Source organism: Xenopus tropicalis, chromosome 8 (genome assembly GCF_000004195.4).
Source record: "Xenopus tropicalis strain Nigerian chromosome 8, UCB_Xtro_10.0, whole genome shotgun sequence".
Taxonomy (NCBI): Eukaryota; Metazoa; Chordata; class Amphibia; order Anura; family Pipidae; genus Xenopus; species Xenopus tropicalis.
The window spans coordinates 63,186,956-63,204,992 of NC_030684.2; the positions used below are offsets into that span (position 1 = coordinate 63,186,956).

General features: G+C 40.9%; 1 protein-coding gene across 5 annotated transcripts in view; it reads right to left on the minus strand.

Moving 5' to 3' along the window:
- znf711 (zinc finger protein 711) overlaps positions 1 to 14,842 on the minus strand; it is a 28,068-nt gene extending 13,226 nt beyond the window's left edge. The window contains exons 1-5 of one of the 5 annotated variants that reach the window (XM_031906828.1): positions 14,675 to 14,842; positions 2,560 to 2,643; positions 2,222 to 2,309; positions 1,722 to 1,825; positions 668 to 1,198 (exon numbers count right to left, since the gene is read on the minus strand). In XM_031906828.1, coding sequence (XP_031762688.1) covers positions 668 to 1,198; positions 1,722 to 1,800 — 610 coding nt within the window. In that variant the 5' untranslated portion in view covers positions 1,801 to 1,825; positions 2,222 to 2,309; positions 2,560 to 2,643; positions 14,675 to 14,842. 5 annotated transcript variants of the gene reach the window in all.
- Between the last annotated feature and the right edge of the window lie 3,195 nt (positions 14,843 to 18,037).

The window sequence follows — 18,037 nt, forward strand, 5'->3', positions numbered from 1 at the left end:
ATTCATAAAGCATTGTAAATATCTCTTACCCCCTTTAAGAAACATTTCATGCCTTTTTACTCTTGTGATAATGGAACTGAATCATTATTTGTTAGACAGAAAGACATTTAATGAGGTGGTATAGGTTTTATTTGTGTTAAGCTGTTAGAATAATGGGAAAAATAATAACCACTAAGCACTGCTCATAAAACTCTCCCAGTGAGTGGGGCATTCACAAAGACATTTGTAAGGCTATTTACAGTACAGTCATGCAGATGCAGATTAGAACCAAACCATATGCTAAATTGTAGTGGTAATACCAGTTTGCACATTAAGTAAAGATCTATTGCCTCTAACCCTAATGCTGCAGGTGGGCTACCGCCAGGTCTGGACTGGGGTTTCAAACAGGCGCTGGCATTTCAATTATACAGAGGCCCACTAAATAATGACTGTCTATGGCATCTTACAGCAGCCCCTCTGGCATTTGCCAGAGTCCACAGCACTAAATTCTAGGCCAGGCATAGCTACCACTGCATTTCTAGCAAGCCTACTGAAAGCTACCTACGTCAGTCATTTTAAAACCTGATAACTTAGGAGTTGTTTTGTCTATGGAAATATGATTAAGACACTCGCACACAAAAATAAAAAATGAATGGTTCTTTAATTAGCTGCCGTCCCCTTAACTTACATGATATCATTAGATAATCCTCAGAGGTATTTTTTATTTCATCATCTTCAGTCTTTATAGTAACAGATGAACCTGGGGCTTGAATAGTGGGTGCTTGGATAACAGCATCTGCATCACAACTGGCTACAAGAACCTCCTGGGAAACCATTGTGGGTGAGTGGGATCCATGGATAGAGTCCTGAACTACATGCTCCAGCTGGCCATCTCTGTCTGTCACTAGGTCAGCCACGAACACTTGCTCAGGAACTGCAACCGTTTCTGTTATTATGTCTGATTCCAACACATGGTGACTGTCATCCAAAGCCTGCTCGATGGCAACATCAGTTTCCAGCACCGCTTCAGGAACGATGACACTTTCAGTTACAACATCGGCCTCTGTGATGATATCAGGACCTTGGACAACTTCATTGGACAGATCGTGTTCCAGTGTAATGTCATCATCTGTGATAACATCCGAGACTAAGACAGCTTCAGGAACAGACACAACAATATGGTCTCCATCAATATGAGCAGTGCCAGCCATCCCAGTCACTGTATAAACACAAACAAGTAGGTGTTTTCATTGCAAACGTATTGGAAATACATCTCTTCACACGAAGAATTATGCTACACAATTTTTAGCTATTATGGAATCTGCTTTGCAAGGGATTTTCATGGAAACATCTACAACAGGTACATGGCTGGGAAACCCAGCTGTCACATTCTGTAGCTTGTAGGCATAGTCTTCTTCTAATGGGAGGACCTTACTATGAAGTACTCAGTGTGGCACAATGGAAACGGATAGGAACACAATAATGAACTCTGGTAAAGAGCATTTTTAAGGACTACAGAATATAAGCTGCTTTTACCATTACTGTAATCATAGGTAAACCAGCAGTGGTCATAATACACCTGGCACTACTTCCCATGTAGAACTTTAGAAAGTGCACTGCCTAATTTGGGTCCATGTGAGCACACTCGGCACAAGTTGTGGTTAAACCGACTTTTCCAGCATGCCAAAAATAAAACATGCAGCATGTTAAATGCATTACAACACCATAGTGGAAATAATTACCAAAGTCCTGCATGATCATGGCATGGGGTATTTTTGTTTCTTCGACATGCAGGCCTAGGCCACCACCACCAGGATCCATAATTAACACCAATCATTCGAAAATCCTTCAAGAAATACACTGCATGTTAGTGACATTCCATATCGGAGACAACAGCATACTCTCCATTCTTCTCAAGTGAGACTCTAAGAACAATGATAAGCTATATTTTAACAGATGTACCAAATACATCCTATTAGAATTTAACCATATTCTACAAAGAATAAAAATTAAATAGTAAGCCAACTTGAGTGTAAAAACATGACTACATTTTCTCATTTGAAAGGTAACTCCTTGACTAAAGCCAAGAACATGTTATAATCAGTAACACTAGGAAATACGATTAAATATACCAACAATTCACATGCCAAATAAATGTAATTATGTGGCTGTTTATGTTCCTACAAACTGTGTAACTCCACATGTGGCCAAACAACTGTATGGTGCTACTTTATTGACTTACCTTATCCTTTCAGTCACCTGTCAGTGTAAGCTGTGTATCCTTGTATAGGCTAAGGAAGGTCAATCACCAGCCATGTTGACAGATCCACCTGCATTAAACAGTAACATAAATAATGTCACATCATCAGGCAATCAGAAGCCAGCATATAAATAACAGAACTCACAAACTGGTGTCACATGAGGTTGGTGTTGGGAATTTGGCTTTGCTCTGCTGAGAGGGAGAATCAAGCAAGGATCCTTACCGGTCACTAATGAGCAATGTTTACAGAAAATGGACACCTTGCCTTTGGACACTGTGGGGACCAGACCCATGACCCGCAAAACACACAATTTACCCACCTGGAACACTTCCTGACTTGAAACTACCTTAACCGCAACCTTACCCACTAGCTGGTGACCAACAATAAACTGGAAGTGATGCAGCTGCAAAAGGAAGTGGATGTAATCAGAAGTAAGCAGGAGTAAAAAAAAAAAAAAAAAAAAAAATAGAGCAGGAAAAAAAACTTGCTTATATTGAGACATGCAACCTGACCCACTACCCACTAACCTATACCTGCATGCACACGACTAACAGGCAACTTACAGGTAACAATGCTTTTCCGCAGGAAACCTGTGTGTACCCAACCCAAAGAAGGACTCTAGAGTGGGGTTTTAATTAACACCAGGGAAATTTTAACCAGTGCCATTTCACAAAGCAACTAGCTTTGTTTAGTCTACTACTGGTACACTCAAGAAGTTACTCTAAATGCTCCTCCTACTATTGCTACTGCCATAGGATAGGATTAAATATCTTAGTGTCCTTATTCCACAAAAATCCCTACACATACACATATGGTTGGTCCTAAAATTAAAATCAACAGTGTCTATTAACTAGCAATCTTTAAAGGACTTGTAAACCCGTCCCCCACACAAATTTTTTTTTTCAGTGAACAGCCTCTTGGAAATCTTTAAATACGTGTCACTCCTGTTGTTAAGAGGTTAATAGTAAGGCTGCAGCATCCCCTTAATCACTTGGGATTTCTTCTCCTCCTCTAACCCTCTAAGCCCCTCCCTAAGGAGCTCAGTTCTTCTCAACGCAGGTTACCAAACACACCTTCCAGTCTAGCAGCCAATGAAGAGATGGCACTTCTGGTTTCCATAGAAACTGTGCACTCTGCTGGAGAAACATGTTTTTTTCTCCTTATCTCTTGTCCTGAGCTCAATTTAACGGTTAAAGGGCTCAGTCCAAGCAGGACCTTTTTTTTTTAGCATAGTAAGTTCTGCCTGTGTAAGCCTGCATTCTTCATGAACTTTATAATGCACACATGCTGTTTGCAGATGTAAATGTCACTGAAGATGACCGCCAAGTGAAAGCTGCTATTGGTTTTAGGAAAATATGATGGTGCTGATGAACGGAGGGATGTATGCATTACAAATGGTGTGCCCAACTTACATACCGTATATACTCGAGTATAAGCCGAGTTTTTCAGCACCAAAAATGTGCTGAAAAAGTCCCCATCGGCTTATACTCGAGTATATATGGCAATTTCTAGGTGTGCTCTAAGTTCGGGGATATCCTGCAATAACATGGCGCGTGAGGCCAGGGGCTGGGTCGCACTGTTCGAAACATCTGTGCCAGGGACAGGTAAACTGTGGGCTGGGAGTTTGATATATAATTAGAATTTGAAATAATCTGGTTATAATAATAACGGTTACAGCCTTTAGTGCACCATGTCATTTACCCAAAGCAGTTTTGTCATCCACTGTGTGCGCTCCCTTCTGCGCTCGCTACATAGCTGTTCTCTGAGCTCTCCCTTTGTGTCATGTAACTCGATGGCATGTGCTGCCGCTGCGCACCCACCCCCACCACGGGCGGGCGGAGAGGGGGACGGGTGGTCTGAGCACGAACGCACAAACGGCCGTCCAGAGGGGGTGGGTGCGCAGCGGCAGCACATGCCATCGAGTTACATGACACAAAGGGAGAGTTCAGAGAACGGCTATGTAGCGAGCGCAGAAGGGAGCGCACACAGTGGATGACAAAACTGCTTTGGGTAAATGACATGGTGCACTAAAGGCTGTAACCTTTATTATTATAACCAGATTATTTCAAATTCTAATTATATATCAACTAAAAGTACAACACTGTGTTGGGTAATTATCATTTTTGCTTTTCAGCTTGCAAGACTAGCACTGCAAAGTCTAATACAGTCTGTCCTCTTAAACAAAAATGTAACTATACAAGGGGTGAGGCTGAAAATCAGGAATTTACAGACTGGTCACAGAGAAAGGACAGGCAGGAGCGGGACAGAGGGGCATAGAGACAGGAAAGGCAGGAGTGGGACAGAGGGGGCAGTTAAAAAAAAAAAATAATAAAAGTTTAAACAATGAAAACTATGAGGCAAACTTTTCTCTCTCCAACTCCATGCTGTTTATTCATTTAACCTAGCCCCATAGTAAAACCTGCTTTTGTCTGCTGCTGTAGTATTTTTTTTTACAGTGCTGTAACTCTTCAAGGCAGGAGGTTCAAAGGGTCCTTCATCCACCTTTCCCTAATCTGCAGCTGCCAACAGGATATATTTATAAAGAGTTCACAGGGGGTTACACTGATTGTCCTTTTATTATTTGATTATTGAAACTTAGCAGTAGCGGCTGCATTTCCCACCCTAGGCTTATACTAGAGTCAATAAGTTTTTCCAGTTTTCTTAGGTAAAATTAGGTACCTCGGCTTATATTCGGATCGGCTTATACTCGAGTATATACGGTACATGGTAGGAAAATCTAAAGTTTACATGTCCTTTAAAGGGGAAGTTGCTTCCTCTTACTATTTTCCTAAAGGTCATTAAAAAAACAAAAAACATGTTTCCCAGCTCATGCTCAGTGATTTTATTTTTTAAGCATCTCTGTTTGGTTTATCTGAAGACACAATATATCAGGGATCACAAAGTTTCTTTTTGGGGCTATAGTCAGGTTATACATGCTTTTCTCTATGGACAAGGACAACAACCGAGCTACCTAGAGCACTGTACTTCCTTGCTTGAGCTACAAATTTCAGGTGGCTGCAGCACTAAAAATAGATGTTTTAAAAAGACAATATTTTTTTTTTCCCCCCATCGGGCCCTGTGGAAGATATTTTATGAAGCTTGCCATGGCTAAGAGGCCATGGCAAGAACTTAATTCCTTATTTACACGCTGCCTTAAAAAGGAAAACCAGTTCCTCAGGCTAAGTTCAGGCCATGTGACCTGATGGTTACTGGACTTCAGCCTCTGTTCAAAACCACTGTCAGTAACCACAACCATACCAGTTAAATGACCACCCTGGCCCCATGGCAGTGAGACTTCATACCATAATCATGTTACCGATAAATAGCATTTTTTTGCAGATGGTGGAGGAGTATATGGTGTAATATACATTTTGTGTGATAGTAGCAGTCTTTCTATGAGGTATAAGATGCAAATAATAACAAAGATTTTGATGGCATAGGGTATACTTTTCAAAGAAAAGAGAAAGCTCTCTCATATTAAGGACATTAGGAATTGTATTTTGAGAAATTATTTAATATATATTAGATAGAACACAAATGGCTTATTTATAGCATGAGATTAAAAGCACAAGGAGATAAAAACAAAATATAAATTTATTCTGCATATATACTTACAGCATGTTTTTTTAGACTAGAAGAGGTCAAAGGAAAACTTAAAGGAGATATCCTATCCAAATTATGAATGTACCAGTGAATTATACTCCTCTAGATATAGAAGGATTGTGCTTCAAGTTGTGTTTCAGACTGATTTATTGAGAAATTTCCACCAAAACCCCACTAGTCCCGTCCATCTCTTCCACTTCCTGCTGGCTGAATTCTCTGGATGTGCAGGGGAGCAGGCAGCTCTCAGTACACTGCACTATAAGATAGGAACCAATCAACAGCTAGGCTGACCTGATAGGGAACTGAAGCCTGTCTTTGCTTGTGTGATTGCTGGGCTGTAATAGGCTATCCCCCTCCTACTGTGCTTCTGGCCCACCCTTCATTTCAAACACTGACAAAGAACTGATAGGATCTATAGGGAGCTCCAATAAAGGGGCCATTTTACAGATAGGATTACTGTTTAGCCCAAACGGCAACCAGCGCCATATATTATTCATACTTGCCTACAAAATTAGGGTTTTCCCATTTATCTTATATGTCTCCTTTCTCCTGAACCTAAAAACCAGAATGAGGTTTTGCCTTGGAATAAAAAGCAGGGTGGAATCATAGTAATGACATTCCTAAAGAACTTTTGAAATGATCTCATTATTTTATTCTTAGGTGACCTACTCTGTCTCTCATGGTGGCTCATTTGTGATCAGTTAAATTAATGAATAAAGGAGACTTGGCTTTATTTCAAGCCTTACCAGTCTCAAGATCTTTCAAGTACAAGTACTACACCTACACCAGTGGTGATTAACATCTTCTGCAGGTATATTAAAGCAAAGCAGGTGAGGAATTACAGTTTTTAAAAAAAATCAGGTCCTGAGGATACTTCTAGAAAAAGAAATGTCTCTGTTTCTATCTGTGCCCACCATGCTGCATCTGAGAGCCCTGTTGTATACAGAAAGAACTAATTTATTTGCCTGAAGGGGCATAGAGCAGTAAAGGCTGCTGTTTTCCTGCACAGTGCACTCAGCTATATAAATGACCATGAAGTGCACCATACATTTGTAGCCTTATACACCTGAAAAAGGGCAGGTGAGCCAGAAATATGGAGTGTCTCGCACTAATCTAGACAAGTACAGGACCTTTTATCCAGAATGCCCGGGATCTGAGATTTTCTGGAAAACTGATTTTTCCATAGTTAGGATTCAGTACAAGGAAATGTTTTATTATGACACAGAAATAGGAAATAATTTTTAAAAAAAAATTAGAACTATTTACTATTTTTACTATTTATATCAACAGCGGAAAGGTACTGTACAATGATTAGCCTGGATCTTTTCTTAACTAAAGGAGCAAGAAACCAGAATATGAAACATATGGCCAGTGTGACCAAGAAATTATGTATTAATAGAAAATACTGGAATACATGCAAACTTTCTAAAATATTTTATTCATACTTTGTTTTTATATATTTTAGCTAAGATATTTGTATACAGGCTAAAGTGCATACGTTCCAACACTTTCAGCTGGCTGTGCTTATAAAAAGTGTATCATGCAGAACTCTGAATCTTCTGCAGTTCAACATTAAGGGGCACATTTACTAATCCACGAACGTCCGAAAAGCGTCCGAATGCGTTTTTTTCCCCTGATGATCGGTATTTTTGCGATTTTTTTCATCACCGTCACAACTTTTTAGTGAATTGTCGTGACTTTTTCGTCGCCATCGCGAAAAAATCGGATTTGTTTTTCCGCCGTTTACAATTGCTCAATACGGAAAAATCGCGACGGCGACAAAAAAGTTGCACAAAATACGATTAAGTTGTGACGCTGACCAAAAAATCACGCAAAATATGAAAAAAACGTGACAGCGACTAAAAAGTCCCAAAATTTTCGTTTCCAATCCGTTTTTTCCCCATTCGGGATTCGGATTTGTGGATTAGTAAATGTGCCTCTAAGGGTAATTGAGGTCTCCTTTGCAAGAAGTACTGAAGGAGTAATGTGACCCTACAGACATTATATAAAACATATAAAAACAAGGTGCTTATGTAGTTCAATACAAACTACTGGGTTGCAAAGCCAACTCCCTCATTTATTAATGCTTTCCTAAGGGACACTCTGGTCTAAATCACAGATGACATGAAGAAATGGTTGAATGTTTGCTTATTTCTAACCAGGTAATAACATACAACTTGCACATCTGGCTGAGAACTTCCTTACACCAATGGTCACCAAAATGTTAGTATTTCATGAGTATTTCCTGTACATTTAAAGCTGGTGGCCAGAAGCCACATCACCAGGGTTTTGTCCACAGTTCCATTGACTCACCAATTTATAAAGAGTAATAAAATGAAGGAACTTAGGGAAGAACTTATATTAATTCTAAATTTAACAATTTCAATACATTTGTAAAAGCAGTTTGATACTGCAGCTAAACCGTATGGAATAACTATTACTTTCATTGTAGTAACAATCTGGGCACATATGCCTTAAATAAACTCTATTCTCTCAATACATGGTCAGTACAGGTATAGGATCCATTATCCGAAAACCCATTATCCAGAAAGCTCCGAATTACAGAAAGGCCCTTTCTTATAGACTCCATTAAAGTCAAATAACTCAAATTTTTAAAAATGATTTCCTCTTTCTCTGTAATAATAAAACTGACCTTTGCACTTGATCCTAACTAAGATATAATTAATCCTTTTTGGAGGCAAAACAATCGTACTGGGTTTAAATAATGTTTTAATGATTTTTTAGTAGACTTATGGTATAGAGATCCAAATTATAGAAAGACCCCACAGCATTCTGGATCATAGTTCCCATACCTGTACTATAAAGCACCTTCATGTTAATAACACAAACACAATTTTGTTGAAAGCAAATGAAATGAACACTTTATTTATTAAACCCATCCGTTTGTATACAGGCATATGATGGCAATGTGGAAATAATTAACAATTAGAAAAGGAAAACAAATTACACAATAAATTTAAAACACATGGTACTCTAATGAAAAATAAGTGCAACTAGTAAAGAAACTACAACAAAGCTTTAAAAAAAATGAAACTTCCTTAGGATGGACGTTGTGGAACTTGCATAGATGTAAAAGTTTTGAGATCTAAGAAATGAGATATCGGAAAAGGCGAATTCACAAAAGTAAAATTGTAGTAAGAAAACGTAATTGGAAAACTGTGATAGAGTTTTTTTTTTTTTTTTACATTTAGGCAGTAATTTCCATCTTACTTTCATTTTGACTACTTTTGCTCATCACAAATAGCCTCCTGCTTTACATACCAAAAATCTATATTTTTTTTTTTTTACTCTTCCTTCTCTTTTGTCTTATCCCCAATACAAACACCCTTTCCAATTATTTAATGCTATTCCTTTGTCTCTGCACCCATTAGTCAGAACAGCTTATAGCAGACTGGGGTTGGGATAAGATTTTTGCTGTTGTACACACAGGAAATACAGAAAAACAAGACGAAACAATACAACCTTTTAAAATCATAAAACTGCTGTCAACATTTCTATAAATGGTGACAGATGAATTTCTGGCATAAATGAACAGTTTATTTCACCTCATCTCCAATGAGGGCCAGATGGAATACACCCTCGGCTACTGAGAGAGCTAGGGGCAGAATTGCAGTGGCCCTTGTTTCTGATATTCTCAGACTCTCTTTCATCAGGTATGGTACCTAGGGATTGGAAGAAGGCGAATGTCATTCCCATATTTAAAAAGGGAGTAAGATCTCAGCCTGGCAATTATAGGCCTGTAAGTTTGACATCCGTGGTGGGCAAGTTATTTGAAGGCTTGTTAAGGGATCACATTCAAAATTATGTAGTGGAGAATGGCATTATGAGCAGTAATCAGCATGGCTTTATGAAGGACAGGTCATGTCAGACCAATTTAATTGCTTTTTATGATGAGGTAAGTAAGAAGCTGGACAGTGGGAATGCAGTAGATATCATCTATTTGGATTTTGCCAAAGCATTTGATACCGTTCCCCACAAACGACTGCTTTCTAAGCTAAGGTCTATTGGTCTTAGTGAAGCCGTTTGCACATGGATAGAAAACTGGCTACAGGATCGGGTACAGAGGGTGGTTGTTAATGGTACATTCTCTACTTGGAATAAGGTCCTCAGTGGGGTCCCTCAGGGTTCTGTACTGGGTCCACTTTTGTTTAATTTGTTCATAAATGACTTAGGGGAGGGTATTATGAGTAATGTATCAGTGTTTGCAGATGACACAAAACTCTGCAGACCAGTCAATTCTATCCAGGATGTGACATCCCTGCAGCAGGATCTTGACCAACTGGCAATCTGGGCAGCTAAGTGGCAGATGAGATTTAATGTGGATAAATGTAAGGTCATGCACCTGGGATGTAAAAACATGCAAGCCCCGTATACCCTTAATGGGACTGCACTAGGCAAATCCATAATGGAGAAGGACCTTGGAGTCCTTGTAGATAATAAACTTGGCTGTAGCAAGCAATGCCAGGCAGCAGCTGCAAGGGCAAACAAGGTTTTGAGCTGTATTAAAAGGGGTATAGATTCACGGGAGGAGGGGGTTATTCTTCCCCTTTACAGAGCGCTGGTAAGGCCCCATCTAGAATATGCTGTTCAGTTTTGGTCTCCAGTGCTCAAACGGGACATTACTGAGTTAGAGAGGGTCCAGAGAAGGGCAACTAAGCTGGTAAAGGGTATGGAAAGTTTCAGTTATGAAGAAAGACTGGCCAAGTTGGGTCTGTTTACACTGGAGAAGAGGCGCTTAAGAGGTGACATGATAACTATGTATAAATATATAAAGGGATCATATAATAACCTTTCTAATGTTTTATTTACCAGTAGGTCCTTCCAACGGACACGAGGGCACCCACTCCGTTTAGAAGAAGGGAGGTTCCATTTAAACATTCGGAAAGGATTTTTTACAGTGAGAGCTGTGAGGTTCTGGAATTCCCTCCCCGAATCAGTTGTGCTGGCTGATACATTATATAACTTTAAGAAGGGGCTGGATGGATTCTTAGCAAGTGAGGGAATACAGGGTTATGGGAGATAGCTCTTAGTACTAGTTGATCCAGGGACTGGTCCGATTGCCATCTTGGAGTCAGGAAGGAATTTTTTCCCCTCTGTGGCAAATTAGAGAGGCTTCAGATGGGGTTTTTTGCCTTCCTCTGGATCAACTAGTAGTTAGGCAGGTTATATATAGGCATTATGGTTGAACTTGATGGACGTATATGTCTTTTTTCAACCCAACTTACTATGTTACTATGTTACTATGTAATATCTAATGTGGTTTTTGTAAATCTTCCACAAGATGTCTAGTTAGCGAATTTGGTAGAGTTCTAACATCTGTAACGGGTTATATATGTAGGGCCAGTGCCAAAGTACAAAGTTAAATGCTCCCTGTTCTTCAAACTTACAGCATCATTCAGAGCTTTAAGGAAGACAGCAGAGAGAAAGAAAGGCAGTAAACCAACCCCAAAAAAATTATATATATGTATTAGAAATATAAGAAATAAAAATACAATAGTATGATGAAATCTATTCTCGTCGCTTAATTTATGGGACCGAGAAAATAGAAGGTAATCAAAATTTCCTGGCTGCAAAGAAAGAAGAAAAACACAAACAAAACATAATTAATTAAAAAAACAAAAAAAAAACTCAAAAATGTTTAGCTGAATCTTCACTTTATGTATATATCATAAACATTAGTGATAATTACTACTAAAACAAAAGAGGCCACATTAAACATGTACCTGCCAGGATGCTGACTGCTAACACTGTAGGACTAAGGTTTCAGGGTTCTTTGATATAAGCCACATGCAACATGATCAATGAGCCCCTTGCATCAATGCATTAATAACCATATAAGCATAGGTGTATAGCTACACATGCACTGCAACTGAACTTTAATAACATACGATAGGCCTGGCTTAAAGGTAGGGGACCAGATATAGTCCTGCAATTAATTTTATGGCCAAGTTCTAGCCTAAATATTTGTTGGTACTGCTTAATAATGAAGACAACAGCTTACAGATCAGGGATTCCGCGCATCTAAGATTTCTACTTAAGAGCAGTACACTGAAACACAAGAAAAGGCTTGCAGGAGCATTTAGAACTCGCACCCAATGACCCAATTTAAATTGAGATGAACATTTTTTGAGAAGGGACACTTTCCTACTTGTATTACTGAACCAAAGCTGTGCTTAAATGCAACATTAGGAACTGGCACTCCACCTTGCATTAAAGTCAATAGATGCTGCACATCTGTCATCTGCACACATGCAACTTGCAAATCTAGATAAATTGGAGAGTTCTAGTTTTAGGGCTCTGGCACACGGGGAGATTAGTCGCCCGTGACAAATCTCCCTGTTCGCGGGCGACTAATCTCCCCAGATTGCCATCCCACTGGCGAAAATGTAAGTCGTCGGTGGGATGGCACACGCTGCGCAGGCGATTTCGGCAAATCACTGAAAAAGCCTCGCGAGGCAACTCGCCCGAAATCGCCTGCGCAGGGGAGATTAGTCGCCCGTGACAAGGGAGATTTGTCGCGGGCGACTAATCTCCCCGTGTGCCAGAGCCCTTAGGGTGAAGACACACAGAGCTAGTAGTAGCAGCTACTTGTTGTGGCTACTAAAATAGACAATGCTGATCATTTACTGATAATTGTCTCAACGTGTGTTTTATCAGAGGCAGTTCTCAGTATTGTCTATGGCAGGGTATTTTCTGGTGTTTAGTAGCTGTGACAAGTACCTGCTACTAAGTAGCGCCGTGTGTCTTCACCCTTAATTTGAATGTGGCACAGAAGCAGCTGGCTAGCAGTTACCTAACTAAAGACAGCTATTTTCAGCAAACACAAATGTCAATTCAGTTACAGTATTGTACTGTTTTATTTATAAAATACACTTGATCAATATTAATATATAATTTGCATAATCAAAATGTGATTAATTTAAATCATATAATATAAACATAAGAACTGAAATAATTCATTTATTAGGCCATCAGGAAAATGTCCTGGCAATGTAATATTTGCCTTGTAATCAGGGACTCCCAAACTGTGGAGCTGCCTAAAAGCCAATCAGGGTGAGATTTGGGGGAATGCTTATTTAATCTTTTGGATATCCCTTGAACTATTCTAAGATGACCAATACAGTCATTTTTTTTTTAAATAAAAAAATGCCCATGTTACGACCAAATTTTAACCTACAGAGTGCCTGAGTGCACACAGTCTGAGGATCTCTGCTTTGAGTAAAACCTAGGCCAGCCCAGCACCTGCCACAGAGACACATAACCCATCTCTTGCCCGGGTAGGCTTGCCATCTAGTTTTCACCAGACAAGCCAATGAAACATGACTTAGGTATTTTTATCATGCTGTGTTAAAAGTGGAGTGAAGCATTACCGGTGATCTTGCCCAGGGCAACCAATCAGCAATTAGTTAGAAAAGCAAAGCAAAGCATCTGATTGGCTGCTATGAGCAACATCATTGGTAATGTTTTACTCCACTTTTTACACAGCATGATAAATATATGCCTAAGACTAAGGGCAGCATTCACACCTTACCAGCAACATAACTACTAATAATAGGTAGATACCCCAGTTGTTTTGCCCATGGACCTACCCAGTTATACCACAATGCCTGCTTCACAGCTAACTACCTTAAGTTCCTAGAGAAAGGAAGGCACTTAACACCATTTTACAGTACAGTAATCCTAACTGTATTACTTTAATAACCAACTTGGCAGAAGTTCTTTCAAAAATACTCTGACCAATTACTCTCACATTTTGTTTTGACACTGAATTCCCATTAAATAGACTACTAGGCATCCAAACTTACAGGGGCCACTATCAAAATGGCAGCAATTCAATTCAACCTCAAAACAGAGCTGCCACCTTGCCCCGTTCAAACAACACATGAAAGTAGAGGGCAAGTGGCTAATTACTTATTGACCCAAATGCCCACAGCATAGGTGCACTGATAGCAGCGCAATGTGCATCTAAATGAACCAGCGACCTACACACACACACACACACACACACACAGCAGCTGTAGGGACTGGAGAATGGCCAGTGAGAGGACAGGAGAATGGCCAGTGAGAGGACAGGAGAATGGCCAGTGAGAGGACAGGAGAATGGCCAGTGAGAGGACAGGAGAATGGCCAGTGAGAGGACAGGAGAATGGCCAGTGAGAGGACAGGAGAATGGCCAGTGAGAGGACAGGAGAATGGCCAGTGAGAGGACAGGAGAATGGCCAGTGAGAGGACAGGAGAATGGCCAGTGAAAGGACAGGAGAATGGCCAGTGAAAGGACAGGAGAATGGCCAGTGAAAGGACAGGAGAATGGCCAGTGAAAGGAGAATGGAATGGCCAGTGAGAGGAGAATGGAATGGCCAGTGAGGGGAGAATGGAATGGCCAGTGAGGGGAGAATGGAATGGCCAGTGAGGGGAGAATGGAATGGCCAGTGAGAGGAGAATGGAATGGCCAGTGAGGGGAGAATGGAATGGCCAGCGAGGGGAGAATGGAATGGCCAGTGAGGGGAGAATGGAATGGCCAGCGAGGGGAGAATGGAATGGCCAGTGAGGGGAGAATGCTAATAATGAGACTATCCGGCTGTGCTGCCTGCAGGACCATACTTTCATATCTGGCATCAAAAACTACACATCTAGTAGCGCCCAGTTGCACACTATGTAGGCACCCATGCAATCACCTGCCCATCATGCTACATGTGTAGCCCGGCATCCCAGGGATGCTTCTCCTCCAGCATATAGCCCAGTGCCGAGCTCCACCCTCCCAGCTCACACAGGGCTAAAGCTATACAGGTAACATGATACCTGACACATACCGCCCGGCAGCCCCGCTTTTCCCGGGACAGTTCGGATTTCCTTAGCACATCCCCCGGTGCCGGATCGATGTTTAAAAGTCCCGCAGCTCCGTTACCGTTTGGCTCGTACTCTCCTGCCGGACAGCTATTCCTGCCGCCTGAAATCTCATCTCGCGAGACTGTGCGTCACACGCACTTATATAAGCACTGACGCTACACGCAGCCGCTATTGCTGGCAGTGAGGAGCTGGAACGGGAGTTCCTTGGATGTTTTATGATTGGAACTTCTAGTTTTGGCAGGGGCTTTTCGTGGAATCGGTTGTGTTTTTGTGGTGAGCCATCCTACTGCATTTCCTAGTGGTTACTAGCAGTACCCGCCACCTCAGCGACCCCTGCTCTGTGTATTTCACTGAATGTGCAATTCATTTCTTTTTTGATCTCTGGAGATTTAACAGGAAGACATATTTTCTACCCAGTGTCGGACTGGGACCCTAGGGGCCCACCAGAAAACCTTAGACCCTAGGCCCACTCTCCAAACTATTTTTCCTTCTTTACTCACTCACTCAACCACTTTATTCTCCAAGTGTCTTTTATTTACATGCTAGCATCTATCCTTCCGTTTATTTCTCCTCTTTATTCCCATTCACAAATAGGGAATGACCATGAAGTAGGCCAAATGGTTAGGAGCAGGAGGGCCCCCTGACACCTGGGCCCACCGGGAGTTTTCCTGGTATCCTGGGGGCCAGTCCGACACTGTTGCTACCAATTGCCCAAAATACCTTCAGCCATCAGAGGCTTTTCACTTAAGATGGCCATACACATAGGGGCATATTTATTATCTTGTGTAAAACGAAATTGGTGGAAAAACGGCGTAAAAAGCTGTGTAAATACAGTGGTGTGAAAAACTATTTGCCCCCTTCCTGATTTCTTATTCTTTTGCATGTTTGTCACACAAAATGTTTCTGATCATCAAACACATTTAACTATTAGTCAAAGATAACACAAGTAAACACAAAATGCAGTTTTTAAATGAGGGTTTTTATTATTTAGGGAGAAAAAAAATCCAAACCTACATGGCCCTGTGTGAAAAAGTAACTGGTTGGGCCACCCTTAGCAGCAATAACTGCAATCAAGCGTTTGCGATAACTTGCAACGAGTCTTTTACAGCGCTCTGGAGGAATTTTGGCCCACTCATCTTTGCAGAATTGTTGTAATTCAGCTTTATTTGAGGGTTTTCTAGCATGAACCGCCTTTTTAAGGTCATGCCACAACATCTCAATAGGATTCAGGTCAGGACTTTGACTAGGCCACTCCAAAGTCTTCATTTTGTTTTTCTTCAGCCATTCAGAGGTGGATTTGCTGGTGTGTTTTGGGTCATTGTCCTGCTGCAGCACCCAAGATCGCTTCAGCTTGAGTTGACGGACAGATGGCCGGACATTCTCCTTCAGGATTTTTTGGTAGACAGTAGAATTCATGGTTCCATCTATCACAGCAAGCCTTCCAGGTCCTGAAGCAGCAAAACAACCCCCATCACACTACCGCCACCATATTTTACTGTTGGTATGATGTTCTTTTTCTGAAATGCTGTGTTACTTTTACGCCAGATGTAACGGGACACACACCTTCCAAAAAGTTCAACTTTTGTCTCGTCGGTCCACAATGTATTTTCCCAAAAGTCTTGGCAATCATTGATTTGTTTTTTTTAGCAAAATTGAGACTAGCCTTAATGTTCTTTTTGCTTATTAAAAGTGGTTTGCGCCTTGGAAATCTGCCATGCAGGCCGTTTTTGCCCAGTCTCTTTCTTATGGTGGAGTCGTGAACACTGACCTTAATTGAGGCAAGTGAGGCCTGCAGTTCTTTAGATGTTGTCCTGGGGTCTTTTGTGGCCTCTTGGATGAGTTGTCTCTGCGCTCTTGGGGTAATTTTGGTCGGCCGGCCACTCCTGGGAAGGTTCACCACTGTTCCATGTTTTTGCCATTTGTGGATAATGGCTCTCACTGTGGTTCGCTGGAGTCCCAAAGCTTTAGAAATGGCTTTATAACCTTTACCAGACTGATAGATCTCAATTACTTTTGTTCTCATTTGTTCCTGAATTTCTTTGGATCTTGGCATGATGTCTAGCTTTTGAGGTGCTTTTGGTCTACTTCTCTGTGTCAGGTAGCTCCTATTTAAGTGATTTCTTGATTGAAACAGGTGTGGCAGTAATCAGGCCTGGGGGTGACTACCGAAACTGAACTCAGGTGTGATAAACCACAGTTAAGTTATTTTTTAACAAGGGGGGCAATCACTTTTTCACACAGGGCCATGTAGATTTGGAGTTTTTTTTCTCCCTTAATAACGTAAACCTTCATTTAAAAACTGCATTTTGTGTTCAATTATGTTATCTTTGACTAATAGTTAATGGTTTTTGATGAGCAGAAACATTTAAGTGTGACAAACATGCAAAAGAATAAGAAATCAGGAAGGGGGCAAATAGTTTTTCACACCACTGTATAAACGGATAACATTGCCATCTGAACGCCATATTTTATGCTGCTATTTAACGTAAGTGAAGCCTGACACTATGGTAAATTTTCTCGCCGGTTTTTACACAGCATACAGTAATAAATATGCCCCTTAGCAATTCCGTTCTTTCGTGCGACTGTTCCCACCCTCCACTGACGTTCAGGGCTGAATTGTCAGATATGGAGGTAGAAACAATAGGGATTCTATGGCCACCTGGCGATTCAACCCTAAACGTAGTTTATGCTCGGGCGCCTTCAATGGCACCCGATTAAAATCTTTTAAGCTGGCCGATCAGCAAGTTGACCGATATTTGCAGATTTCTGCCTCTTTGAGCCGCCATACACACACCAAATGAGGTTTCGTATGACAATATTGGTGCTTGTATGGCCGGCTTTACTTTAAAAAAAGAGAAAAGGAGTATTTATGTAAAACAGGATTAGAGGAAATTAAAGGGTCCCTAAAAGTTTTCCCCTTGGGAAATGCAGGATAACTGAGGCCACACTTTGGGGCTGATTTACTAACCCACGAATCCGAATTGGAAAATTTCCGATTGTAAAACGAACATTTTGCGACTTTTTCATATTTTTTGCGATTTTTTTCGTAACCATTACGACTTGCACGAAAAGTCGCGACTTTTTCGTGGCCGTTACGATTTGCTTGTATCTTGTCGCGACTTTTTCGTATTGAGCACTCGTAAGCAGCGGCCGAAACCTTTTGATTTTTGAAAACATGATTTTGGAAGCCTCCCATAGGACTCAATGGCACTCTGCAGCTCCAACCTGGCCCAAGAAAAGTCACCATACTGAAGCTTGAATGAATCCGAATCTTTCGTACTCGGCGCGAAAGCGTCGCAACTTTTCGCGCAAGACGTAATGCTACG